Here is a 25,985-nt window from a genome sequence, read left to right on the forward strand (position 1 = left end):
AAAAAAAAATTTGACTAGGTGATGTATCAAATGTAACATACAATCAATACGTTTCCTGAGTATACACCAGGCCATGGCTGCTTGACCAAGAGAGAAGGGAGGGTTAGTGGTTAAAAATTTTGCAGGAGTTAGGTTTTAGAGTCCACAAACATATTATTAGTACACATAGTTTTTACATTGAAAAAATTATTAGTATACAGGTACAGTATGTGGTTTTCAGTAATAGTAAATGCATATGTATCATTAACAGTTGAATACATGTATATGAGGTAACAGTCAATACAGTTTTCACTTGAATATATGAATACTGTAATACATATTAGTGGTATACAGTGTAGGGTTTAAATTGCATCATATAATAATGTACAACAGAACCTTGGAAATCCAGATCAGTTATTCAGGAGTACAATATCAGAAAACTAGCACCCTTAGTAAATAAATAAATAAATGCAATAAATAAATAACAATGATAAATAACTTTCAACATCTAGCTGCCCTCACTATTATTGCAAACATCCATCAATGATTTCATGTAACAAAAATTATGCTTAAAATACAGTTTTGAACATTTACCAGGGAAATTTTTCACAGTGTCACACACCATCAAAATGAGGGGACACAACATTAAGCTTGCCAAGATGTCATGCATCACAAGTATAAAGAAATACTTCAAACAGAGGGTGGTAGATTGAAGTAAGACTGAAGAAAATATTGAAAGAAAATAATGAATTACAATTGAAGTTATTATTCTATGTCTGACTTAAGAAAATAATGGATGTAAGAGTCAAGCAAACAATGAATGTGTGATTTGAGGAAATAGTGTATTCTGTATGTGTCATCTGGGAAGGTTCCCCATATGGGTGAGCCTGTGGAGGTATTTTGTAAGTTAAACATTTAATGGCCATCATGGTATCAGTGGTTCTGACAACTTATGATCAGCTACTGACCTGGTGAGAGGAAGTTGGGGTTCACAGGTTTGGAAGAGTCATTACACTCCTCTAACTCCTGGAAGTTGAGCAAGTGAGACCACAGGGCCGATTTACCCTGTGGAAAAAAGATAATTATGATGAAAACAGAACTTTACATTATGGTTAACTGCATCATATAGTTTGTGTAACTAGTATTTATTAAAAAATGAGGATCCCATAAGCCTGACAGTCCAGCGAGGTAAGTCTCTTATGACACATCGAATACTATGCATACAAAACATAAGGAGACAGTGTGGCCAACACTGCACTGGATCACCCTCACTTTCCGATTGGTAAAGTTAAGAAACAAATCAGTCATGTCAACTGTGGGGGGACGTGTGCAAACCACAGACACTTTGGAAAGGAGACGAACACTGTCTCCACTGTACTGCTATACCTCAACATTTCTTTAAGAATCTGTACTATAACCAACAGGCATATGTGGACAAAAATACTGATAATCTAAAAAATTATTTAGGAGAAAATATAAAACTATTGTACTGTATACTGAAAGAGCAGATAAAGGGTAATAAATACAGCAATAAAAGTTACATTATGAAGATTATGTAAACTTAGTACAGTGCAGTAATGCAAATACTATACTACAGTATATGAACTTTCCAAAATGTAAAATACAATATAGTACCTACTTATAATTCTTTATGAAAACAAGTTTGGAATCAGTACACTTTTAACCATTTGTTCATATAGTTTGAAATGTCTTTAAAACTTCTGTTAGTATCATTTACATAAAAAAATCTAACAAATAATCAAACTCAAAATACTACTTTACCTGTTTGCTTTGAAGTCCATGCGCCCAAACACGTTCAAGAAGGTCACACAATGAGGCGATAAGTGTGTTCTCCTCCACACCCACCAAACTACCCTCTCCATGACCAAGCTCTACTGCCTCTGACCCCATCTTCTCAACCAACATTCGTTTGGTACGAGTTTTGCATTCCTATGGAAAATATAAATTTGAATATTCTTATCTACAAAGTTCCTGGTATAGAATTTGTAAAATATATTAAGAGATAAATTTTTCTTCCAAATCCTTAACATGTGACTGGCTATTAAGTCTTTTGAAACATGACAGAACTTCAAGAACAGTATTATAAACTAGTGTTTTCTTAAATACATGTACAGAGCAGTATTACATTAAAGTATCATGGTACTGTAACTTGTTGCTCAACTGTTTTTCTCCATCTTTGACCTTATTTGCCTCTCCAATTTATATCAACTTCATTACTCTTCATAAATATTTTTTACAAAACCTATCACAAAAATATTTCCTCCCATTTCATTTGTAAATAACTAAATCCTTCATAACAATAAGAACTCTCCTCTTTATAAAACAGGGCATTATATTACATCAACATGACAAATGAATATACAGGACATTCTTTTTGTAAACATGGACACATCTACATTAGTGCAGTCTCACTGCCCAAAAAATTCTGTCTGTGTATATGCATACATGCATGGGTGGGTGTGTGGGTGTAAATTTAAGAAAGATTTCTGTGCAAGCATTAATATTTTCAGTCACTTAGTGCTTACAATATTCATTTATTCACGACTGTGCTAGCTTACAAAAGAAATTATGAAACAAGAAAATTATGGGGTTATTGGGAGCTGTGTGTGTGTGTGTGTGTTTACCAGCTTTAATCACAGAAAGCCTTTAATGTTATGATCAATCTATCAACTACTAAATAATTTTAAGCTGAATATTAAATTTGAAAGATACTACCCAGGGCTATATAGTACTGTACCACAAGATGTAGAGGGTAAAAATTTTCATCGTGGATGGTCCTGGTAGTTGCTGGATGATAAAACTACAGTAAGTCCTCGCTTAATGTCGTCCCACTTAACGTTGTTTCGGTACTAAATCACTAAACTTTAGAGACCAAAATTTTTTTTAATGTCCCAGTGATCCAATACTACGTCATTTTGCGTCATCACAGACTACATTTTACGGTGCATCACCCTCTCTTGTCTAGCCGCGCTATGCTCTCTCGGCTTGGCGCAGTCTCAGTGACTCGCCACCCTCCTCCTCCTCCGTTTCCGCCATACTCCTCCCCTCCCGCCTCCTCTGCTTCACTACCCACCACATATTCGCTCTACCACCTCCGCCCATCAGTGAGTACCAATACAAACTTAGTAGTTGTATATGTATGCATTATTTTCTATAGGACTGGCACTGATTTTCTTTATATGTAATGTATTTCATGGGGCACAGGGAGGCGTAGGAACATAACTCCCGCATTTTATCTTTATCTATTTCTTATGGGGAAATTAATCTGCTTAACGTTGTTTCGTATAACGTCGCATTTTTAGGAACGTAACCCCGACGTTAAGCGAGGACTTACTGTATTTTTTACCATTACCAAAACATGATGTATTGTACAGGTACTCACAATTTCAAATTTATATGACCCCTCTAGTGATACCCCCTTGCATAAAAATGAAGGTTTACTGTCATGGTCAGCTGTGCCAACTAATGCAACAAATCTTGTCACAAACATTGGGAAAAGACAGTCATGATATGCATGTTATCTACCAACCTTTAAGAGTTGTTCAACAAATTTCCAATTAGTTTGGGCCATATGTGCAGGTGACATATCTGCCAGCTTTGGTTGTAGTTTGGACTTGGCTTCATGCATCACTCGGTCACGCTGGTCACCTGAGAGTCCAGTGTGTTCTAAATGTCTTTCTTGTCTCTCTCGTCTCCGCCAAGCGTGACAACTCCGCTTTTTGCTTCTTGTGGATAGGGAGAGGTAATTATTTTTACATAAGAAATAGGCTTCAGTATGTAAATAACAACAAGTGAAAATGGGTCCACAGGAATTAGTGCCCATTATGGAAAGTGTAAATACAGCAAATTATATTTTCAAGGAGGCAGAATGGCCAGCACTACACTTTAACTACCTTCACTTCTCCAAGTATATTCAACAGGCAACTGCTATACTGTATACCAGGCATGGGCAACCCATGGCCCGTGGGCTGCATGTGGGCCGGACCATATGTTTGTGTGGCCGGCGAAGTGATTGCGAAATTCTATTTAATGTGGTCCGCAGCCAATTTATGGTGAGTAAAGCAATATTTATTTAAAGAATAATCTTCACACACAATTCGTTAGTTTCATCACCTAAGAGTATGTAACTACGAAAATGGAGCAGTGAAATAAGGATGTATAGTCAACAATATAAAAATTTTAACTTGTGTGAGTTTATGGGCCAAGTTCGGCGCAGTCTGTTTGATGGATTAGCTGCTATATGGCAGTGGGTCACTTGGGAATTAACAAAGGTTGGGGAAGTCGAAGTGGGGTCACGGGCGGTGGTCACAAAGGGTTTAACTAATTAAGTAGTGTACTTCCAGAATAACACAAAATACACCAAAAACGCACCTCGGAAACCCTTAGTTGGCGAGTAATTGGCAATGAAATAATGTAATTAATATCTTGCACACGTCATCACCACTAATTATCCCACAATCGAATCGTGGACCACAGATTGGAATCGGCATGCTCAGGAGTACCTATGCAGGTACTACGATTTTAAACAAAATCTAATTTTGGGTTTAAACCACCAAAAGAAAAAATATATATATATATATATATATATATATATATATATATATATATATATATATATATATATATAATATATATGATATAACATTGGGATTATATATATATATATATATATATATATATATATATATATATATATATATATATATATATATATATATATATATATATATATATATATATATATATATATATATATATATATATATATATATATATATATATATATATATACATATATATAATCCCAATGTTAATCATGGTTGTTTCATTGTTGTTCCCCATATTCCAAGATTAACATTGGCATTATTCTGGTGGGTGTGTCTCATAAGTAAGAAAAATGCTGTAATTGTAGGAAAGATCAACGTATTCACAGACTGTTTCACTCATCTTCTGTTAAATGCCAAGAAACTTTAACATATTACAGTACCTTAAAAATTATTTTGATGGATTTGTTTCATAAATGGAAAAAAGACCGTGAATGTAAACTGAAAACATTGTAAGGTGGACGTGAGGATAAACTGCTTCGCTAATACAATATTCACATTACTTTTGGGTTAGGTAGGATATAAATTTTTGGGAGTTGGCCCGCAGAAAAATACCCAAATTGTAACGCGGCCCATGACTGAGGAAAGGTTGCCCATGCCTGCTGTATACAATACCCAGTCATTTAAATTATAAGCTATATAATACTGTATAAGAAAATTAAAAGTTCAGAGCATGTACATCATTAATCTATTTATAATAATAATATCCAGAAAAACCTTCTCAGCTACTATAGTACACACTTTCATCCATAATGTACCCAACAGGTATTTAACAATACAGGTATTGTCAGTAAAAGCTTATGACATGACACACTCAGAAAAAAATTAAAGTAAAACACTTTTGTCTTAAGAAAATATGTGGACAAAGGAATTGTTTACTATATAAAGCAAATTATTTATCAAAGATACCAGTACAATATATACTTTAAAATAAAAACATCAACTTACTTGTGAGGTTCCTTATTAAGTGCTATTCTGTCCAATAGAGGGAAATGACCTGGGTTGAACTGAGTACAGGACTCTGCCTGAGGGTCCATGGGTTGTGGGGCTGGTGCTCGGTAATCTATGTGAGACAGACGCTTCTCCAAGATTTGCTCGGTTTCTCTAACGGTTGTGCATGTCTCATATGATGGTGTGCGCACTAAACTATCATCATATCTGTCCCTAGAAATAAGCTTGATGAGTAACTTGAAATGGCTATACATAAATAATATATTTCTCCTATCTTTTGAAAAGTAAATGAAAAGCTAATTATATCTAAATCTTTAAGAAATCTTCTCATGGTATCTGAGGGTCCTTTGTTGATGAGTTCTGCTCAGTTGCAAGAGTCCGTGAAACATGGACAGTTAAAAAGGATAACGTACACAGGCTTGAGTGAGGTGAAATGAGATGGTGAGGTGAATGTGCAATGTAACAACGAAAAACTGGAAACCCTGTTCAGAGCCGAGAGACCAAGTGGGTATTTCAATTACAGTACACTATTGGCAAAGTTTTGCATAGAGGCAGGCTGTGATGGTTTGGGCATGTGGAAAAAATGGAAGATACCAATTGGGTAAAGAGATGTACTGTACGAGTCTAAATGTGGAAGGAGGGGGAGCCAGGGGAAGGTTGTAAGAAGATATTTAGAGTTAAGAACCTGACAACAGAGTCTGCAGCATAGGAGAACTGTCATCTGGTAATAGTGACTAGCCCACACAAGTGTGCAAAATGGCCATAAAATGTTGTTGATGATTATAATGAAGATGATGATGATTAGTCAAGTTCTGATATTAGCTTTGGAAAGCTAAATACAGTATTTGAAAATATAATCATATGACAGCTTATTTTTTCTGACCCTGTGGTAGAAGAACTTGTGTATCATATTCAAGTTATTAACATCCTACTAATAAAAAAACAAAACAAGATACCGGTATATACTAAATATTGTACAGTGAACGAAAAATCTCTATCTTGTACAGGTATCTTGAAAAAGTACATGTGGTAATAGCTTTTTAGAAAAACCATATGCAGTGAGTAATTAGCATTAGAAAAGTAATCCAGTTAAAATACTATTAAAATTTTGAGATGTCACTTGAACAAGAAATTATACAGATATCAAAGTGTGGACAACAGATCCTTAATCAGTATGTTCAGGAGTAAATATAGTACTGAAATTTTGAACAAAATCGGTGATATCAAGATTATGGCCAAAAACACCTTTTCTCTCAGAACTGAAATTTAATGTGTCTAACTACTTAAGTACATCCAGAATAACATAAACACTAAAAAGTTACCTTGAAAAACCAGGGTTGGAATGAGTCATTAAAAAAAAAAAAAAAAAAAAAATGCTGTAATGATATTATGCTGGTTTTAATAAGTTTTAAGTACAGTAAAACCTCATTAAGGCATACCCCGCTATGGCGGATATTGCACAAGCTAGACAAAATTATTTGCCCCAAAATAAATAAAAAATTAAAATACAGAACAGTAGGGTTGGGATATATCGCATCTTTTTATAAAGATTTTTTTTTATATCGGGGTTACCAAAATTATCGACATTTTCCAATATACTGTAGTACAGTACTTAATTGTACCAAAAGACTAAAATTTTTATCTCTTGAACAAAATATATGATGTCGATACTCAAATTATTCAGTCTTGCAAGGATTCCAGCAATGCAATTTATATTCTGCTAACTTTAATGTGTGACATTTTATAAGATAAAACTTTTAAGCCTAAAACCACCTTCACCCTTACTGGAAGTCAGAGGGGAGTTGATTTGTTATGACATATAAAGGTGATTTAAAACTTATGGGCATAATGTAATTGACATCTACTATAAATCATCAAAACCATCTGCAAGTAATAAAAAGAAATTAGAAAAAAAAAAAAAAACATTAAAACCAAGAAAAGGGTTATTTTTTTACTAAATTTTTTAAAAATCATTGGTTTAAATTGACCAACCCTGGATTTACTGCACTCTGAGATCTTGTTAATATTAAATTTTTAATTGTTAAAATACCCATCTTACCTGAGTAACCTAATGCGTACATCAAATATGCGGAGGTTAGGGTCATGTTTGCCCCAGTTGGATAGGATTTTATGATCAACAAGTGTGGCAAACATCTGTGACTCAATAAAACGTGAGAGGAATGGTAGATGGACTTCTGGTTGATCAGAGAGAAACGTTGCTTTGTCAAAGTTCTGCACTGACTCTCGACAACTCAACCACTGTTCCATGTCAGTTTCCTGTAGTAGTAAGTTAAAGGATTAAAAAACTATTGACATGAAGCAATAAGCTAAGTCATTCACATCTATAAAGACTAAACCAATCTGTAAAATTTGTCACCATATGTCTGAGAAAGATTCCTATACATTTACATTTATTCACAATATTTAGAAAATACGAGGCAACTTTATCTACTGTATGTATAAAAACATATCATTATGGTGCATGTTACAAGAATTCACAGCATGAACAATATACATTTTTTCATCTAAATTTATATCAAGACATTAAATCCAAGAAAAGATTTTGAACAGTCACTAAATTAGTCATAGATACAAATATTAAAATGAATGAATTAAGGCTGATGGATATGTACACAGATAAGATGTGTGAACATATCAACATCATCTCTGTTATATCCCCCTCAACAGTCTACCTGTAAGTAGTCCCCAACCATCAAAGGTTTACTTAAAAAAATATATATATACAGTACTACAGTATATATTTTTTCACATGATTCGAACTACAGGTGAAGAATCCAAAGTTATGAAAAATAATACTATCCTTTAAGAAGTACTGTACTATAATATAATGAAAATATGGTAAAATAATGTTTTCTTTTTTTACTATCAATATGCTTACTTATTTCCCTAACTTGCTTCAATATTATTTAACGGCCATGTGTGATCACCATGGATAGGGAGATCGTAGATGAGGGGATACCTGTATTACAGTTATATATCTTTTTAGATGTTGGCTTACGATTTCAGACTGTTCACTCAAATCTCATTTGGTTTCTCATAAGTACTAAATTATTACTGGACTGCACTGTACAGAATGTCTTTCACTTACTATGTTTATTATTGGCTTATAATCATTGTGTACACCAACACTTTTCATTAAAAACGTTTTCTATTATTTTAAGACTTTTTGGGAAGAATTTTTTCGTAGGAATGTATGAATCTCAACTTTCATAATTGGAGCCTATGAAAAAATGTGATTTGATTTACGAAAGGTTTTCATAAATAATTTTGCCTGTACTGTACAAGCAAGTTAGTAATAAAGGAGTAATTTAAGAGGCTCAGTAGATCCAAAGATTAGTAAATGTGCGTGTACCCCAGGTTGGTTGTACACTTCAACAGGGGTACATCAGGGACCCACTGTACATGCACATTGGGAAGCTAAAGAACATTACTCTTCTTAGTAAAATTTAATTGAAAGTACAGTAGTGCCCCTATCAAGATTTAATTGGGATGTTTAAATGTATGGTGAGCAAATAAAAAACTCAAAACCCTACGGTAATCAAATTATACTTGAATGTTATCTTTTTGTTCCAAAAGAAAATTAGAAAAAGCTTCTTACCTGACAATTAGGCTGGATGACAAAATGGTCATAAGCACAGAACATGTGGACAAATCTATTAAGGAAAACCTCCCGAACAGCATTATTGAACTTGAGCTCTTCCATCATCTCACTGTCTCTCTCTCTTTTGATTCTGTCAACTTCATCAGAGTCATACACACCTGGCAATAAAATTTTATTAGTAAGGTTTGATTAAGAATACAGGTACATAAAATAAAAACTAGACCCTCATTCTTAATATCTAATAACATACTCTACTGATGTTGAGGATAAAAAAAAAAAAATGAGAAAAATATATATACAGTGACCCCTCGTTTAACGAACACCTCGGTTAACGTAATTTCGATTAACGAACTGCCTTCCATAAGGATCTTCAATTCGGTTAACGAAAAAATTCTTACGAACCGACCTCAACATGTTTTCGCTTGCACTGACCGGGCAACCAGCTTTAGTATCAGTCCGCCAATACATTAATCGGTTCTAGGGCTTAAATTCCTTACTATTTTTGTAAATATCAAGAAGTTTATACTATTCAATAATTTTAAAAGTTTAATATTCAATTTTTTAGTCATTTTAACAATTATTGAACGAAATTGAAGGTAAAGTGACTAGTTTAATGCGCGGCATCCAGCCTCTTAACACAGCAAACAGGCGTCAGTCTCTCTCTGTTTTCACTGGAGGTAACATCTTGCTTGAGACTCTCTTCAACTAAATGCTTTTTTTCTGTGTTTCCAAGCAAATTATTGGTCATTTTGAAATATATTTTATATATTGACAATATATAATGCAGTGCAGCATTGATTTAAAGAAAATAATCTTGAATTAAACCAGAGAGCTAAAATTTTATGGGTGAAATGGCACCATGGGGTGACTTCTCTTCCACCCCAATGCCTTCTCTTCTTCCTTCTCCTCCACCCCCATTCTAAATCCCATCATCATCATCATCATCCAGGAGCCTTCTACATACACACCTCAAAGTAAGTGAACTTTTCTACCATTTTTGTTGAATTTAGGAAATTTTCGGTGAGCTGGAACCAATTACCCAAAAACCCATTGAAACAATGGTTTCGTTAAGAACGTTTCGTTAACTAACGACCTTCTGGAACGGATTGAGTTCGTTAACCGAGGGCCACTGTACTGTATTGTTTATTTCTGTGAGGTACAAGGAGGAATCATCACTTAAGATCTCTGTTATATTACAGCATAAACAGAATCTTCCTTGTTTAACCCAGAATACTATGCCTTAAAGGTGTGCCTCGAAAATGTTATCACAATAGGAATAGGATGACTATGAAAAACTAAGATAACTATAACACCAGTACAGGTGCTGTAACCCCTACTTTTTTTTATAAGAAGCTTACTGCATGATTGTAGCAATCATATACAGAAAATGCTGAGAATTTAACACTACTGAGGTGTAATGGTCAGCAGGCTCACCTCGTAAGTTACTGGTCCAGGGTTCGATCCCCGAGAAGGGTGAAACTATGGGCAAGTTTCTTTACGCCATTTGCCTCTGCCTACCCAGCAGTACCGGTCAATAGGTATCTGGCTGTTAATCAACTTGCAGATTGTTTTCCGGGGAAATAGATTGTCAGTGCAATTGGTAAACTGGCTGGACTTCTCATATTATTCTAACACTGGGTCATATAGCTCGTTAACTTAAGATGAGGTTGTTTTGTTGACAACGACTTCTACACCTTAAACAAACTCACACTTAGGTGGCCCTAGGGGTGGACAGCCTCAACCTTGAGGGGTAACCATTATTATATTTAAGTAGCCATAGGATAAAACTGCATGCCAACTTACATTTCTATCCATAAAGCCTTTGTCATGTGACTGAACAAATAATTTTGTATAGTACAGAGGGATGACCAAGGCAAAAAAGAACCATAACTATAGCATACTATATATGTACAAACCCTTCGATCAAACTCGGTCTGGACATGAAGCTATATACTGTAAAAATCTCATTTTGATCTGTGAATCCTCTCTCCAGTTACTGTAAAGAAGCTTACTGTACAAGCACACAATTGAATAAATGCCACCAAATGAAATGAGTGGGACATAAAAACTTCCTTTTTACATCATTTGATAAAATGAAACAAATGTAGTGCCAAAACATAAAAGCATCTTTGCATGATCAATGAAGGGCACTTCTGAATAATTAATAACACTGTAGATCAACTAAATGGGTACATGACTGAGCCTCTCCTTTATCTACCTCTCACAAGGCATTAATTAAAACTGCAAAATAAATTCAAATATTGTTTCAAATTTTACACTAATAAATATTCACTTAAATTTTTCTAACTAATTAGACTTAATAATGAGATGCTATTACCAATGTTTAAATTTTAATGGTACATCAGTTTAGGTTATTCACCAGTTTCATAACAAAATAACAGTACAGTACTGTATATGAAAACACAGTAAACAAATCCTTTAATAAAGTCACATTGTATTTGTATACAAGGTACAGTATAGATAAAAATCCAATTTGCATTTCTAGTTTTACTTACCAGCTTTCTTGACAATTGCAGTGATCTCCTTGAGGTGTGGGGATTGAGGAAAGGGGTCAAAATGCTGACTTCTTGTGGAATTTGGAGGACCTTGTAAAGGGGAAATGGAGGACATTGTGGAGGGTGGAAGGGAAGTGATGGAGGAATGGGAGCCACTAATGGAGCCTTCTGTACTTGACACACCTGAATCCGAGTCATGGGACCATGAGTACTTTCGTCTCCTCCTGTATTTGTACTGACTATGGTGCTCATTTAGATTTCTGGAAAATTAGAACAATTATATCAATGGTTATATAATCTGCATAATTTTATTTATTTGTATTTATTTATGTATTTATTTTATTTATTTTATTTTTTTTGGGGGGAGGGCAGTGATGGAATAGTTCAAGGACTACTAGCGAGTGTAAGAAGGAACAAAGTTACTCAAACAAATTTGTTACCAGTACAGTAGTTCCATAAATACTTATCACAATTGTTTTCATAATTAAAAAAAAAAGAAACATTCGCTCTCATATTTATAAAATATTTTGGGGATAAATCCTGCATATCGAGTATAAATTCCATAACTCACCTATCCAGTTTACCAGTTGGAACCTCCCACTTCAAAAGCAACTGTGTTAACTCCTGAATGAAGTCTGAACGGTGGGGAAACTGAGGAAGATCTTCAGGGACCTCTACTGTGCCTTCGTCAACATCTACCAGACACAGATTGGCCTGAGAAATTAAAAGTTTCATTTATAACATAATTTCTCCTTCCTCACCTATGAAACATACTGATACTTAAGATTTATCCTGAATTCTGAAACTTGAAGTGATGTCAAGAGATGTTCCCATAAATGTGCTTCTTTTAACTTCCTATTCATCTTCTATAAATTTATTATTCATGTAATGTACTGTACTTACTGTAGTTTTAAAATGCTTCTGTAGTTAAGTGTTAAAAAATTTATCATTTTTATTTGTAGAGTAATTTAATGTGCAAGCAAAATAGCTAAGGCAATTATTTTTTAGTATTTTTGTAAACCGCAAACACCTTTAAGTGTACCTATGAACAGTGACTCAAGTGTTGGGATCAGACTATAGGGGCTACCCTGCCTTACATGACATAAATAGCTAATGGGAGACTGGGACACTCATATATGATTCATATTTATTTATTTCAAAGACATTTCGTAAAACTATTATTGATGTTTCTATACAATATTGATTACTGTAATTCAATTAAACATTAATATTTCCAGAACAGATAACCTAATTTTCTTCAGTTAAGTAAACACAAAGTTAGTAACACTGATGGCTGAACAAAAGTCTAACCACATACATTGGATTAGTTGAATATGAAGTAAACTTAAACAAAACAAAATCTCATTTTGCAAAGTTTATAAAGGATCATACACATATTTCTTATATTATCTATACTTTTCAAAATAAATTCCAACAATAAAGTTCAATAGAATCGGAAAAATACTATACAGTACAGGACTATATAGTAGTACCTATATAGAAATACAAAAATATGAAAGAAATTTTAATACCCTTACATATTCAATTTCCTTACAAAGCATTCCAACTTACTTCATTTGGGATTTGTATGGTATCTCTGGAGTCTTGAGAGCACTGAAGACCCATAATGAAAGGCACAGGGGCATCAAGGAAGTGGTGAAGAGATGCAGGTAATATTGGCACATACACATGTTGCCACACGAATGGAAATATGACAGTGCCTATACTCTCTGCAACCAGCATGAGTTTGTTGTAATCTGTAAGATAAAACTTGAATCAAAATCCGACACCTCACAAAACCCAGGATTAGTCCTTATGTTGAATACAGCTGACACTGACATGTTTTCACTATTTATTACATTATCTTATTCCTTTAAACTTCCAAATCTCCCTGAAGTATGGCAATCCTTACAATAGATTACATACTTATTTTTATTAGTAAAGATTTTCTAACAATTAAAGCTGGGTGCCACATGGAGTCTGATTCAGATACTTCCTTTACCAATTATCTTGATGTGTTAAAGAGCAAATTAAAATCATCATGCAAAATTAAATAATATTGATGAGTAAATGAAGGCAACACACAAAAGGTATAAAGGCATCACTAAGAATGAACACTCCAAATTGCACATTTGGCTTCCTGGGTATTCATTTCAACTGATTGCACCTTAATTGTACACTCACATTAAACCTTTAAGAACTAAAGAGTTGATCATTCCCCCAGACCTCAGGTCATACATTTTCAGAAAACTCTTTCTCCAATTCCAGTCACAAATATTAACAATTAAAACAATAAATACATTTAACTCTTTAACAGCACACTAAATTTCTCCTTGTAGAAAAGCAAAGTATTTGTACAGAGTTACCAGAGAAGTGAAGGGTGCATAAGAACCCTGAAAATTATGGAAAATTACAAGCAGAACATAATGCTGCATCATCATGAGACTCAGCCAAGAGCAAGCTGGAGGAGGCAGCCTGGGGCTTCGGTATTGAAAGTTTTACAATTGAGGGACTTGTCAACTTTACTGTCTAAAATTGCAGAAATGGCACAACCTTTAGGACACTCTTATGCTCACTGCAAACTTTATCTGGATTCAAACCACCAATAGGTTGTACAACTCAAATGAAAAAGTAAAAGCAGTCCCATGTTGGTAAGTCCTCTTTATGGACAAAAAAAAAAAAAAAAAAAGTTCCAAAGCTGACACCGAGCATATGAATTATATATCCTTCAGCTTTGACATACTTGAACCATTGAAGTCTGTACCTTCATGTTCCATTAAATACTTTATAGCACCAATTCTGAGTTTTTGACGTAAGAAAATTTTGGCAACTGCAAGGATAAAAACAGTATCAACTTACCACAAGAGACCAATATAACCTGGTTTTCCAGTAGCACACATGTAAGTAGCTGAACAACATATTCCACTCCGAGGCATGAGAAGAACTCACGTAATGAATACTGCAAATATAAACAAACAAATGAGATAGTTTTTTAAAACAAATTCTAGACACAAACTATTCCATTTCATATAAAAATCTTAAACTAATATATTAAGAGGTAGAAAGGCTTTACTATTTCTCCGTTATCATTTAACGTAGCTACATGGTGATATTTTTTCCTTTTCATAATGTTCACCAAAGCACCGGTCACCTCTTACCTTACAATGATTTAGTTCTTTGGGAGGGTAGGTGATATGGAGCAATATGAAATGGTCTGATGCACATGTAACCACCCTGATCTTTTCAAAAGAAAATTTGCCCAGCCAAGATTATGCAAAGGCACACAAGATATAGCTATGTCCATTGAAGAGGAAAAGTTTCATAAGTAGCTCTACTAAAAGGTATGCCAAGGCTTGCTAACATGAGGTAATTATTAAAATTTCTTTCATGACTATTATCCAACTTAGGTAGTTTAACAAATTGACCAGTAATTTGAAAGGTTTCTTTAAACTAACACTCACCTCATATAGAGGGAGTTCATGACTTGTGGGACGGTGACAAATGTGTGTCTTTCCTACACAGGAGAACGCCACACAGCGACCAGGGGGTGGTGCTGGTACCTCATACAATAAGTTGTAGACATGTGACTCTAGGCTTACACCACTACTTTCACACTGTATGAAGAACCTGAAAAAGAGGAAGAATTAAGGTAAATAAGTGTTGGGACAAACTATGTATGGAAAAAATTAACACAATAATAAAGCCCTAATTAATAAATGTAACAAACAAGACTAAACTTACCTGTCATCACTTTCCTTAACGATCTTTGCACCAATAGTTTTACAAATACTGTACAGTACAGGTATACTGTACTGCATTAACTTTAGAAACAGCACCTTAATGTATCTACCACAGCCCTACATTAACAGGAAACCAAAGGTGTTTATTTAAGCTTAAACACCTCATAAATTGCAAGGGGCATATCATTTATAAAAGGCATTATAAATATAATGGTGTAATTAAGCCATCTAATATAAAGTATAGGAAAAATAATTATTAGGTGATTGTAGCAACAGTAGCACAATCATCCCTGTACGTCCATAGGCAAAAAATATAAAAATATCTCACCTATACAACCCTTTGAGAAATTTTCTCGCAGCATAAACATATGGGTGTTGACCAACTAGGGCAATACATTTGGCCACATATAGTTGATCTTTAGTTATATCATAGAAGTGAAGAGCTGCTGGTGATTTGGGTGCCGAGAGGCGGAACTGGCGAGGAAGGGATCTGGTGTCCCGGCTATTTGGTGTTGCTCCAGATGAGGCCTTAGCATGACTACTGGACATCTCCGTCAGGTATACAGACTGTTGACGTGGATATAAATCAATGTTTTTCCCCTAATAAAATGACTACAGTAGTTACAGGCACCAGTACATCAACTTTACTATTCAAGTATACAATACTGTATGATTGATTGAGAGAAGTGTCTGTTATAAGCAACTGTACTGTACAGTGTATCACAATTGGAAGGAAATATGGATGCAAGATGAAAATTCCATTAAAAAAATTAAAACATCCCAACGAATATGTTTGTCCTAAGAAATGGCTACAACCTCTGAGCAAAGGCGCAAAGTTCAAATGTTCATAACCAAGTTAAATAATTACAGACTAGACTGACTACCAAACCTGTCTGAGATTATATTGTAACCTACAGCCCAGGTCTGGTTAGTATTCTTTACACTTTATTATAGTTCTCATCCCTACCACATCAATATCCTTATTCACTGGATCAACAAGGACAAAATATGTTGAAGCCTTTGTATATTACTGCTTTCAATTTGCCTTTCCAGTGGTCCTGGGTCTACATGAAGTTGTGGTTCAAGAATGGTAATGCTAAGGAGCAATGGCCCAAGAACATGATGATAAAAGTGAAACACAATGATGTAGCACTGTACTGTAGAGTAGCAAAGAGAAAGCAGAGAAGTCCTTTGCAGTTAATATATTCTGACATAAATAACTCACAGCTTTCAAATGAATCAAATCATGACTGTAACATAATAAACACATCCAAATGTTTGTACTGTATAGCGTATACAGGTATTCATAAGACAGTACCGTACTACATTAATCTTCAAATAATGTTAGACACAATTGGGTTTGATTACCCAACATAATACAGTACAGTACAGTACATGGCCTTCATCCTTAATTCTTGGTTCACTTTCTTACTGCAACAATAGCTTACGTCAGTCATTTATCTGAAACATTGAATATACTGCACTGCACTGTAGCATAGTGCTGTAAGCCTATTCATAACACTAACCTCAAATCAATTTTGATAAAAGGTACTGTTAAAATATGTGTTGCTCTTGTTTAATGAACATATGGAATTCAACAATTTCAAATTAGCTGTTGTTTATTGGTGCTGAGAGTTTTGTGATTGTTATCTAGTGAGAGGTTGTTACTTTCACCTTTCACCTACAGCAAGGATATAATTATAGACTTGAAAACTATATATCTTGCTTCAATTTCAACACTGTACAGTATACTTAAACACCACTAATGACTGACATAATATATACAGTACAAAATAAAAATGTAGATTTTGAATTGCAGTATAAAAATATCCATATAATATTAATTATTCATTTAATTTAATGTATATATGCATGGCATTTATAAAGCACATTCAAAATAAAAATGCTGCCATACTTTAGCAGCATGGACAGTTAGGGTCAAAAGTTTGCTCTCGCCCAAAATGAAACAGTATCGACCCTAAATGAGATGAAACAGGTAGGGTAAGTAATTTTGAAGACTCATTCCCATGATTCAGTTTCACCATGGGTAGCAAACTTTTGTTCCTGACTGTACAGTCATGGAAAAAATCCTGTCAGTCCTCCGCCTCATCTATGAACCCCGAGACTCATGAACCCGTAAATCTGAGACATCACACATTCTGCCATCTATGACCCAACAATGTAAGTTCATCAGTCTCAGGGTTCATGGATGAGAGAGAGGACTGTCAGGACATTTTCCACAAATGTCAAGAACAGTACTGTACAATACTACCAAATACAATTTTATTGTTATTAAGCACTTACATAAAAAAATTACCTTATGCAATTTATTTAGAAACATACTGCACATAGACTCAGAGACTTTGATATCTAACTAACTACAATTAAGATCTCGTACTATACTATAAAGAAAGATTATCACTTTCCTATGCAGTAACTAACTCACCTGGAGTGTGTGCATAGCAGTACAAATCTGCTTTGAGTTAACTTCTTCATAGAAGACATATGCAAAGCCGTGTGCACGAGAGCCATCTCCCTTGGTAACGAGAAATGGATGGAACTTGGGTTCCAAAACATGCTTCTGAGTGCGGAACTGTAAACCCCGTGGTAGACACAGCTGTAAAGAGGTGAAGAATATTTATTAAGAGAAGACAAGGAAATAGACATGACAAACTAATATAAACCATAAAAAATTGTCATGGGTCTCTTCGGTTTCATGTACCGAGTCCCAATTTTATGTATACTGTATGTAAGATATTTTTATTTCGCGAGTAATATAGACTGGAAAAATTGCGCCAATTCAAATTGGCCAAATGCAAATACATAAACCAATGGGAAAAATAACAATATAGACAGGCCACTCTACAACAACCTCTGATTTTCCCATTTACAACCCCCAAAATGATACAAATTCTGCCTTTATTGACCTGATAGTGCTTTCCAGAAACTAGTTTTTAGGACTTCAAGTAATTTAATCACACGCTGCTTATCCTGCAACAAGTACTTGGCAAACTTAACTCCCTTATGATAGTCCCGCTTCTCCTTTTCCTTATGTGGCCTCTTAGGTGGGTCAGACCCACCCCCACCAGAACCAACAAAAGCACACAATAGTAGCCCGGGTGGTCGCTAGGATGGCGAGGGCTACAACGCGATAGTTGCGTTCTTGTAAACCTCTTTTACGTTCACCACCGGCAGTTCGATCACCAGAACACTTCTTGGAAACATTCTACTTACCTTGTCTTTCCATTTTCATAGCCAACACTACAAAATTGGAGAAAACAGGGAAAATCACGGAGCAATCCACAAAAACCGAGCGCTTCAACTGATTACGTGATGTAAACGGAAAGGCTGGTGTAAACCGTTATTAGTCCTCACTGCGAAACATTCTTTTTACTTATTCTTTTCATACAGTATTTTGGGGGTAACAGCTAAATTTGCCCCTCCCCCCCAAAAAATACCTCTCATAAAACATTTCCAAAACAAAAGATATGAATCAATTGAACAAGTGATGTCGAACGTGAGCTGTAAACACTGCATGACCCCGAGCCACGCTTAACACGGTGAGGATGGACTCGTGTTATAGCCAGCATTCGTATGCAAAAGTTTGCGTTTTACAAACAGTGCTCCCCTGTTCATCAATCGTGTTAACAAACACGAGTTTTAGCAGAAATGACTAACTGGTATGAGGGCTGTGACGTCATCCATGCCGGTGGCCAGCATTCAGCTGGCTAGATCTCGCGAAATTCACGATATTTTATGCCAAATATAAGACATGGTTACATTAGGTAGTGCTCGCGAAATTAAAAAATGCGAAATGAAATCGCGCGTAGATATTGGAAGCATAATGTGTTGTCTAATGGTAGACCCTGCTGCCACAAGGCATCACAAAAATTATGACCAAGTCCCAGGTTGCTGATCTGACTTTCTTCCTCATTTACACACAATTGCAGGGTCTCAATTGTTTCTCTTACTATTGACAACACAACATACATATATTGTTTCTCACTTTCTTGAGACTAACCCTAGCCCTTCCTTTCTGTTACCGAATTATACCAATCATTGTGTCCGATGCGGGTCTCTCCTCGTCTGCTTGTCCCACGTGATATGTGTAACGGTGGTGGCTGCGGCGGCAAGAGGTCAGTAACTCAGGTGCAAGTTACTGGCGACACACAACCACCACTTTGGTAAGAACAGTATCTTGAGAAAATGGGGGCGTTTAAGTGACATGAGAGACAGCAGGGACATGTGAGAGAGGGTAGAAAATTGAGGTAAGTTGACACAGTGGACGTAGTATAACTCACAAACTAGTTAGATCACTGTTAGTCCCCGTAATAATTACAGTATTATTCTTTACTTCTTTCTAGCACATAATGCCATCGACCTACTTTCCCTATTAGTCAGATCGTTTCATGCAAAAGGAATAATTTTTTTATCTTTTTTTTCTTTAATTATACAATGACAAGCGGGTTTGAATAAAAATCTAAGTATTAAGCTTTTGTGTTTTTGACGGGTTCATTTATTAAGTCGTGTGAGGCCATTAAATACGTAGTCTCTTTTCTTTCCTCATATTATTGTAAGTACGGTCGGTCAATAGGTCATTTTTTTTTTAAACATTTGGGTTACTTATTATTATCCCGAAAGCGCCCTCCGAGCCGTAATTATTTTTTTTAAACCAAATACAGAATACGTGATTTGGTTCGGGTTACTATTTAGTACAGTAATCTGAATTTGTATTGGAGCATTTCAGGATAAGTCTTCGTGTGTGGGTAGGTATCAGAAGACTTATCTCGAAAGCTTCAACTACGTAATTATATATGAATAGATAAAGTCTGAAATACAATATATGTAAATTAAAGAGAAAATGAGGAAAACCGATATTTAAATGGCGTAATAACCAGTTCCGACGGAAAAGTTTATATTTTTTATGACACTCCGAAGATTTTTCGTTTCCCCATCACACATCTCACAAATTATCTAGCATTACATTCCTGCTACTTCCTCTTGTAGCCTCAAATACAATAAAGAACACACTTTTTGTGATAGATAGATGTAACGTCATATCCAATTCGCCAAAATATTATATAGGAAGATCAAAGATGATACAAAATTTAGAGAAAAACAAATTAATCTACGACTCTCAACATGGGTTTACAATGGGAAAATCTTGTCTAACAAATCTGCTGACGTTTATTAGGAAAGTCTTCGAGGTAGTAGATAATGACGAAAATTATGATGTTATTTACTTAGACTTTAGCAAAGCGTTTGACAGAGTACCGAATCAGAGGCTTCTGAGAAAAGTTAAGGCTCATGGTATCGAGGTTAAAGTTTTAAATTGGATGAAATCATGGCTCACCGATAGAACACAGAGGGTCAGCGTAGGTGGTAATAAATCTGAGTGGGGTTGTGTAACCAGTGGGGTTCCCCAGGGGTCAGTACTGGGCCCACTCTTGTTCATAATCTACATAAACGATCTAGATACCTGTACTGGGATCAGCAGTGACATAAGCAAGTTTGCGGATGACACCAAAATAGAGGGGCAGATTAATTCATGGCAGGATGCAAATGCACTACAGGAGGATTTAAATAAACTGCAGGAGTGATCAGAAAAATGGCAAATGAAATTCAACACCAGCAAATGCAGCGTACTTAATATTGGAAGAACAAATACTGTCAATGTATACAGCCTTAACAACATCAACCTAGAGAAGTCGACTTGTGAAAGAAATTTATGGGTACTTGTAAGCCCGGACCTACGGCCTAGAAAACAGTGCGGTAATGTTCGAAATACGGCAAACAGAGTATTAGGTTTTATATCTAGAAGTGTAAGTAATAAGAGTGCAGAGGTCTTATTGCAACTATATATTGCGCTTGTCAGGCTACATCTCGATTATGCGGTTCAGTTCTGGTGCCCTTATTATACAGGGTGTCCCATAAGTTTCCATACAACGTATCACCAACGCCATTACAAGCATAACTCCAGCTGTGCTTGAACGTGTTCTTCAGCAGTGAAGGACACGCATTAAAGAGTGTTTTCAACAGAATGGTAGTCATGTAGAGCACATTATATAAATAAACATGGATTTTCATATAAAATTTATTTTTCCTATGTATGGAAATTTATGGGACACCCTGTAGAATGGATATCAATTCACTGGAGTCGGTGCAGCGAACAATGACGAAAATGATTCCGGGACTTAGAAACCTTCCATATCAAGATATGTTAAAGAAACTAAACTTACATTCCCTAGAGAGACGAAGAGTGCGGGGAGATATGATAGAAAGTTAAAGTGGGTGAAAGGAATCAATAAAGGAGATATGGATCAAGTTCTTATAATATCCGAGCAGGATAGGACTCGTAGCAACGGATTTAAGTTGGATAAGTTTAGGTTTAGGAGGGAGAAAGGAAGGAACTGGTTCACAAATAGGGTGGTGGACCAGTGGAACAAGTTTAGCAACTTTGTAGTAAGTGCTGGAACGGTGGAAAGTTTTAAAAGGAGGCTAGATAGATTCATGGATGATAGAGTGGTAGTAACTCTCAGCAGGAGCTGCTATGCACAGGCCAACCGGCCTATTGCAGACTCCTTATTTTCTTATGTTCTTATGTAAAATGTGTTTGAGAGATTGTTGAGGTAATAGTTTACAACAAGTGTCACTTGTGAGACCGACGCTGATAATTACCTTGGAAATTTTTGCCCATGCTATATTTCACTGTTTGGGTTGTTGTTCTGTTGGTGCTACCAGTGTTTGTTAGGTTAGGTTACATAAAATATTTTGGGGGGAAATGTTCAAACCAAACCTATAATCAGGGTTGGAACAAGTGTCATAATTGATTAATGATAAAACACTACTGTAAATTAAATCATGCCATATCATGAATTTATAAAACCACAAAAATATAACATTTAAATACAAATGAGAAACCATGAAAAATTACCAATATATATTAAGCCCCATTTCAAGTTATGTCCTTATAGTACAGTACAGCACAGTACAGCACAGTACTGTACAGTATATAAGGCAGATAAAGACAAAACACTAAATTATACTTGAATTTAATTAAAAAATACCAAGAATTAAATTTTTTATAGGAAGAATTACTTAGAAGCTTAAAACCCAGCCTCAAAGATAAAATTAAATTGATAGCTGATCATATAGTAAAACACTAAACACTAAATAAATTGTCCAGTACTGTACTGTAAAAATTTTCTTAATTCAAGATTATTTTGTTTCTTTAGCAAACTAAAATAATATACTGTAATATAATTTACTGGCAATATTCCTGATAATTTCATAAAGAAGGGGCAGGCATATTAATTCTACAGTATTGTACAGTACTGTACTGACAATTTTGTCTTAATTTTCAATATTGTACAGACAGAGATCTCTCGCTACACAAGCGTTCGCTCTGCCATTACAGTACAGTATCAACAAATACAAATATAGCATTCTATTCTTACGCCACTTTCTCACTACACAAAACCCATGGTACCTTAAGGTAAAAGACTAAGCTTAAACTTCATTCAGTTCTTAATGAGAAAGGTGCTAAATTGCAGGGTTTTTTTTTTTTTTTTTTTACGGAGATTTGCCCACCCGGGCACAGGTCACTGACCCACATCAGGGCCTGGGAGGCGAAAATAATTTTTTGTTTTTTTATAAATTTTATTTACGATAAACAAATTATTATTATTGTTGTTATTACATTTTTGCCCCCCAGAACCCCGATGTGAGTCAGTGACCTATGCCCGGGTGGGTTAATCCCCGTGTAAAAAAAACAAAGAAAAAAAATCGGAACTGCTCTTCGGACTTGATGGCGTTTGGTAATGGTAAAAATCGAACATACCCGTCTCTTCATCATTCCCTTGAAAACTTTGCATAATCGTCTCCACCTAACAAATTATATCTCTACAATTCATACTCAATAATTAACTAACACTAAGTGGAAATTGTCTTGCGTATAAAAATGGTAGTACTTTATTAACAGTTTTCGTGATTTTATTTAGAGCATTTTTTTTTTTGGTGTGTTCCTACGACAAAAACCGTGGTTTTCTTTGAGATATTCGAAGTCTACTTCTAAAACCGTGGTGTGACAATTGTCATTTACATTCAAATAACGTAAGAACTGAGACGAACTGAGAACCAATTAGAAGACTTAACTACCGCAATTTTTGTTTTCTAATTTCTGTCTGTTCCTACGTGACCTAAACATTAAAGGTAAACCCCCAATGTAAATTTTACATTGGAACGTTTGTTGGGCTTATTTTTTTCAGTTACAAAAAATGTCTATTCGTAGTATCGTACACACCTGTGATAATCTCGAGTTCTAGACTCTAGTAGGCACTGACTTTCTTTGTAACGCAGGCAAGAGGCTGTAGTGTGATAACCACCAGCGCCCTATCCAGTCTATAAACAGAATTTTATCCTTGGCCGTATCTACGGCTCTGATTACTCCGCCTCCCTCAATATCGGCTGGGTGTACACAGGGTTAAAGGTATAGTCTAGATATACGACATTCATTCTAATTAGTTGTTCCGGGAATACCAAATTTAATTTATATTACCTATTATTTTTAATATATAGTTTTTATTATTATCACGACTGTTTCATTTGTATATTACATTTTGTTGTCATTCCTGCTTTAAAGAAGCAAAAGTAAGCTGAGACCAAACGCAATAATTTCTTCACTTTAAATTTGAGGTAACTTGGCAGGAGAGCTCGGGTAAGATCTTGGTACAGGTGTAAAACTGTATCTGAGAGGTCAGTAACCTTGCTCAACCTTTACGGAACAAACAGGTCATTTTCACACCAAACAATGTTTTTTGTACACGTGTTTATTACCGACATTTTTTTTTTTTTTAGAATTACCACTGTTGTATATCAAGGGCCCAAGACCACCCCCACCTTCCCCTTTGTGTACGTGCGTGCAGGCGCGCATCATGATTCACCCATCCTTCACCCTACTTTTTCTCCTGGTAAATTCTTGGCGTAGATAAGTACTCTATATTTTGCTTCGCCTGGTGAAAACCGGATATAATTAATAATTATAACCGGCTTGTTTAATCTTACGTCTTACCTGTAAATAACGCAGTGGACTATGAGTCACTGTCTATTTAATACAGCCTTGAAGCCCTTCCTTCCCTTCATAATGCTGCTCTATTCATTGTACTAATAGCGTTACTCCACACACCAAACTAAACAGGATTTAGTGACCAAAGGCGTGAGAGTTAGGTTACAAACACGACACGACACAACACGACGACAAAATTTTATCTCCTCTTCTTCACACTCCCACCTACCGTTGCCACTTCAAAGGTCCCAAGTTAGTTTCACACGCTTAAGTATCTCTCAGGCATTTTCACAATGTACGGTCATTTTCACCTGAAACCTTCACCCTTTTCGGAAATCATCCTAACTCTCATAAAACCTCAGTCACGTCACCCCTCTTATTTCGAAGCTTCCCTCACGTTTACGAACCCCGAAGCCAACAATTTAGACACTCAGCTTTCAGAAACCATAAACTTTGAGACTCACCTCAACTTTTATATCCTATTTTTTTTCAGCCCACACTCACTTTATAGTAAGATTAGGTTCGGTTAGGTTAACCTCCCCCTCTTTCTGGAATATACGGCATGAATTTCAGAAGTCTACACTCACTTTCTGATTCTCCCTCTCACACCTTCAGCTCCACACCATATATTCCACGGGCCACACTGTTTCACCCGCTCTCGGCATCAGTTACTTACCCCTTCCGCCACCCCGCCTGGTGATAGTGCAGGGAGGGCCAGTCTCCCGAACCCTGCAGGCATCGAGGCAATAGCAATTAACAAGTTTGTGCTGAAAGTGAGAACAAGTAGCAGGTCACGAGGCCCAACTCACAGCTTCACGCACACCAGCTGCTGTTCAGTCACCACACTCCCTCGCCAACTTCAACTTCTCTTCCTAAATTATTTACTCAATATGTGGATATTGATTCCAATGATTATGGTGGAAAGCCGTGAAATTTATCTTTTTGTTAAAATTATACTGACGTGATGTATGGGTAGTAAAAACGATACGGAAGCCAACGCCCAGTGAAAGGATTCGGACGTAGGACCTTCACGGTGAACGGATATAGTTCCAACTGAAACTTCCACGTGAAGAATCAAACCAGATGGGACTCACGAGGTAAACAACACCAAAGTCCAAGATTTGTCAAAAGTTCCAGCATTAATATTTACCTTAATTGGAACTGTGTGAACGTCTTTCAGTAGGTAACTTAACCCAAGGGGCACCCTGAACTAAACCTCGACCGTAATTTGACGTATTATATCAAGGTTAAAGTAAAAACTAAAATGTAACGAAGAAACTTAAGAGACTCATCCCAGTCTCTCGCTTGACTCGTTCATCTCCCGATTTCGGCCTCAATTTCGATGATTGATTTTGCTTTCAGTCAAAGCCTCTGATTTAAACATGATTAATATCAAAAGGACACACACACACACAATACAAGAAGAGAGGCAGACAAACTGTGAAGACGGACAAAAACAGAACAGTGTCTCCTCTTAGTGGCAGGAAA

General features: G+C 35.7%; 1 protein-coding gene across 5 annotated transcripts in view; it reads right to left on the minus strand.

Moving 5' to 3' along the window:
* LOC121861208 (DENN domain-containing protein 5B-like) overlaps positions 1–25,985 on the minus strand; it is a 124,012-nt gene that overhangs the window by 16,845 nt on the left and 81,182 nt on the right. For 2 of the 5 annotated variants that reach the window (XM_042358836.1, XM_042358831.1), the window contains exons 3-15: positions 17,880–18,050; positions 15,762–16,000; positions 15,155–15,320; positions 14,553–14,652; positions 13,266–13,450; positions 12,265–12,407; positions 11,694–11,953; positions 9,175–9,335; positions 7,615–7,832; positions 5,553–5,768; positions 3,530–3,725; positions 1,762–1,929; positions 948–1,044 (exon numbers count right to left, since the gene is read on the minus strand). In XM_042358836.1, the coding sequence (XP_042214770.1) occupies positions 948–1,044; positions 1,762–1,929; positions 3,530–3,725; positions 5,553–5,768; positions 7,615–7,832; positions 9,175–9,335; positions 11,694–11,953; positions 12,265–12,407; positions 13,266–13,450; positions 14,553–14,652; positions 15,155–15,320; positions 15,762–16,000; positions 17,880–18,050 (2,320 nt within the window). Of the gene's footprint in view, positions 1–41; positions 78–947; positions 1,045–1,761; positions 1,930–3,529; positions 3,726–5,552; positions 5,769–7,614; positions 7,833–9,174; positions 9,336–11,693; positions 11,954–12,264; positions 12,408–13,265; positions 13,451–14,552; positions 14,653–15,154; positions 15,321–15,761; positions 16,001–17,879; positions 18,051–25,985 lie in introns of all 5 variants that reach the window. The other 3 variants (XM_042358835.1, XM_042358834.1, XM_042358832.1) reach the window with 3 other exon arrangements.

Source organism: Homarus americanus, unplaced genomic scaffold (genome assembly GCF_018991925.1).
Source record: "Homarus americanus isolate GMGI-L3 unplaced genomic scaffold, GMGI_Hamer_2.0 scaffold21314, whole genome shotgun sequence".
Classification (NCBI taxonomy): Eukaryota; Metazoa; Arthropoda; class Malacostraca; order Decapoda; family Nephropidae; genus Homarus; species Homarus americanus.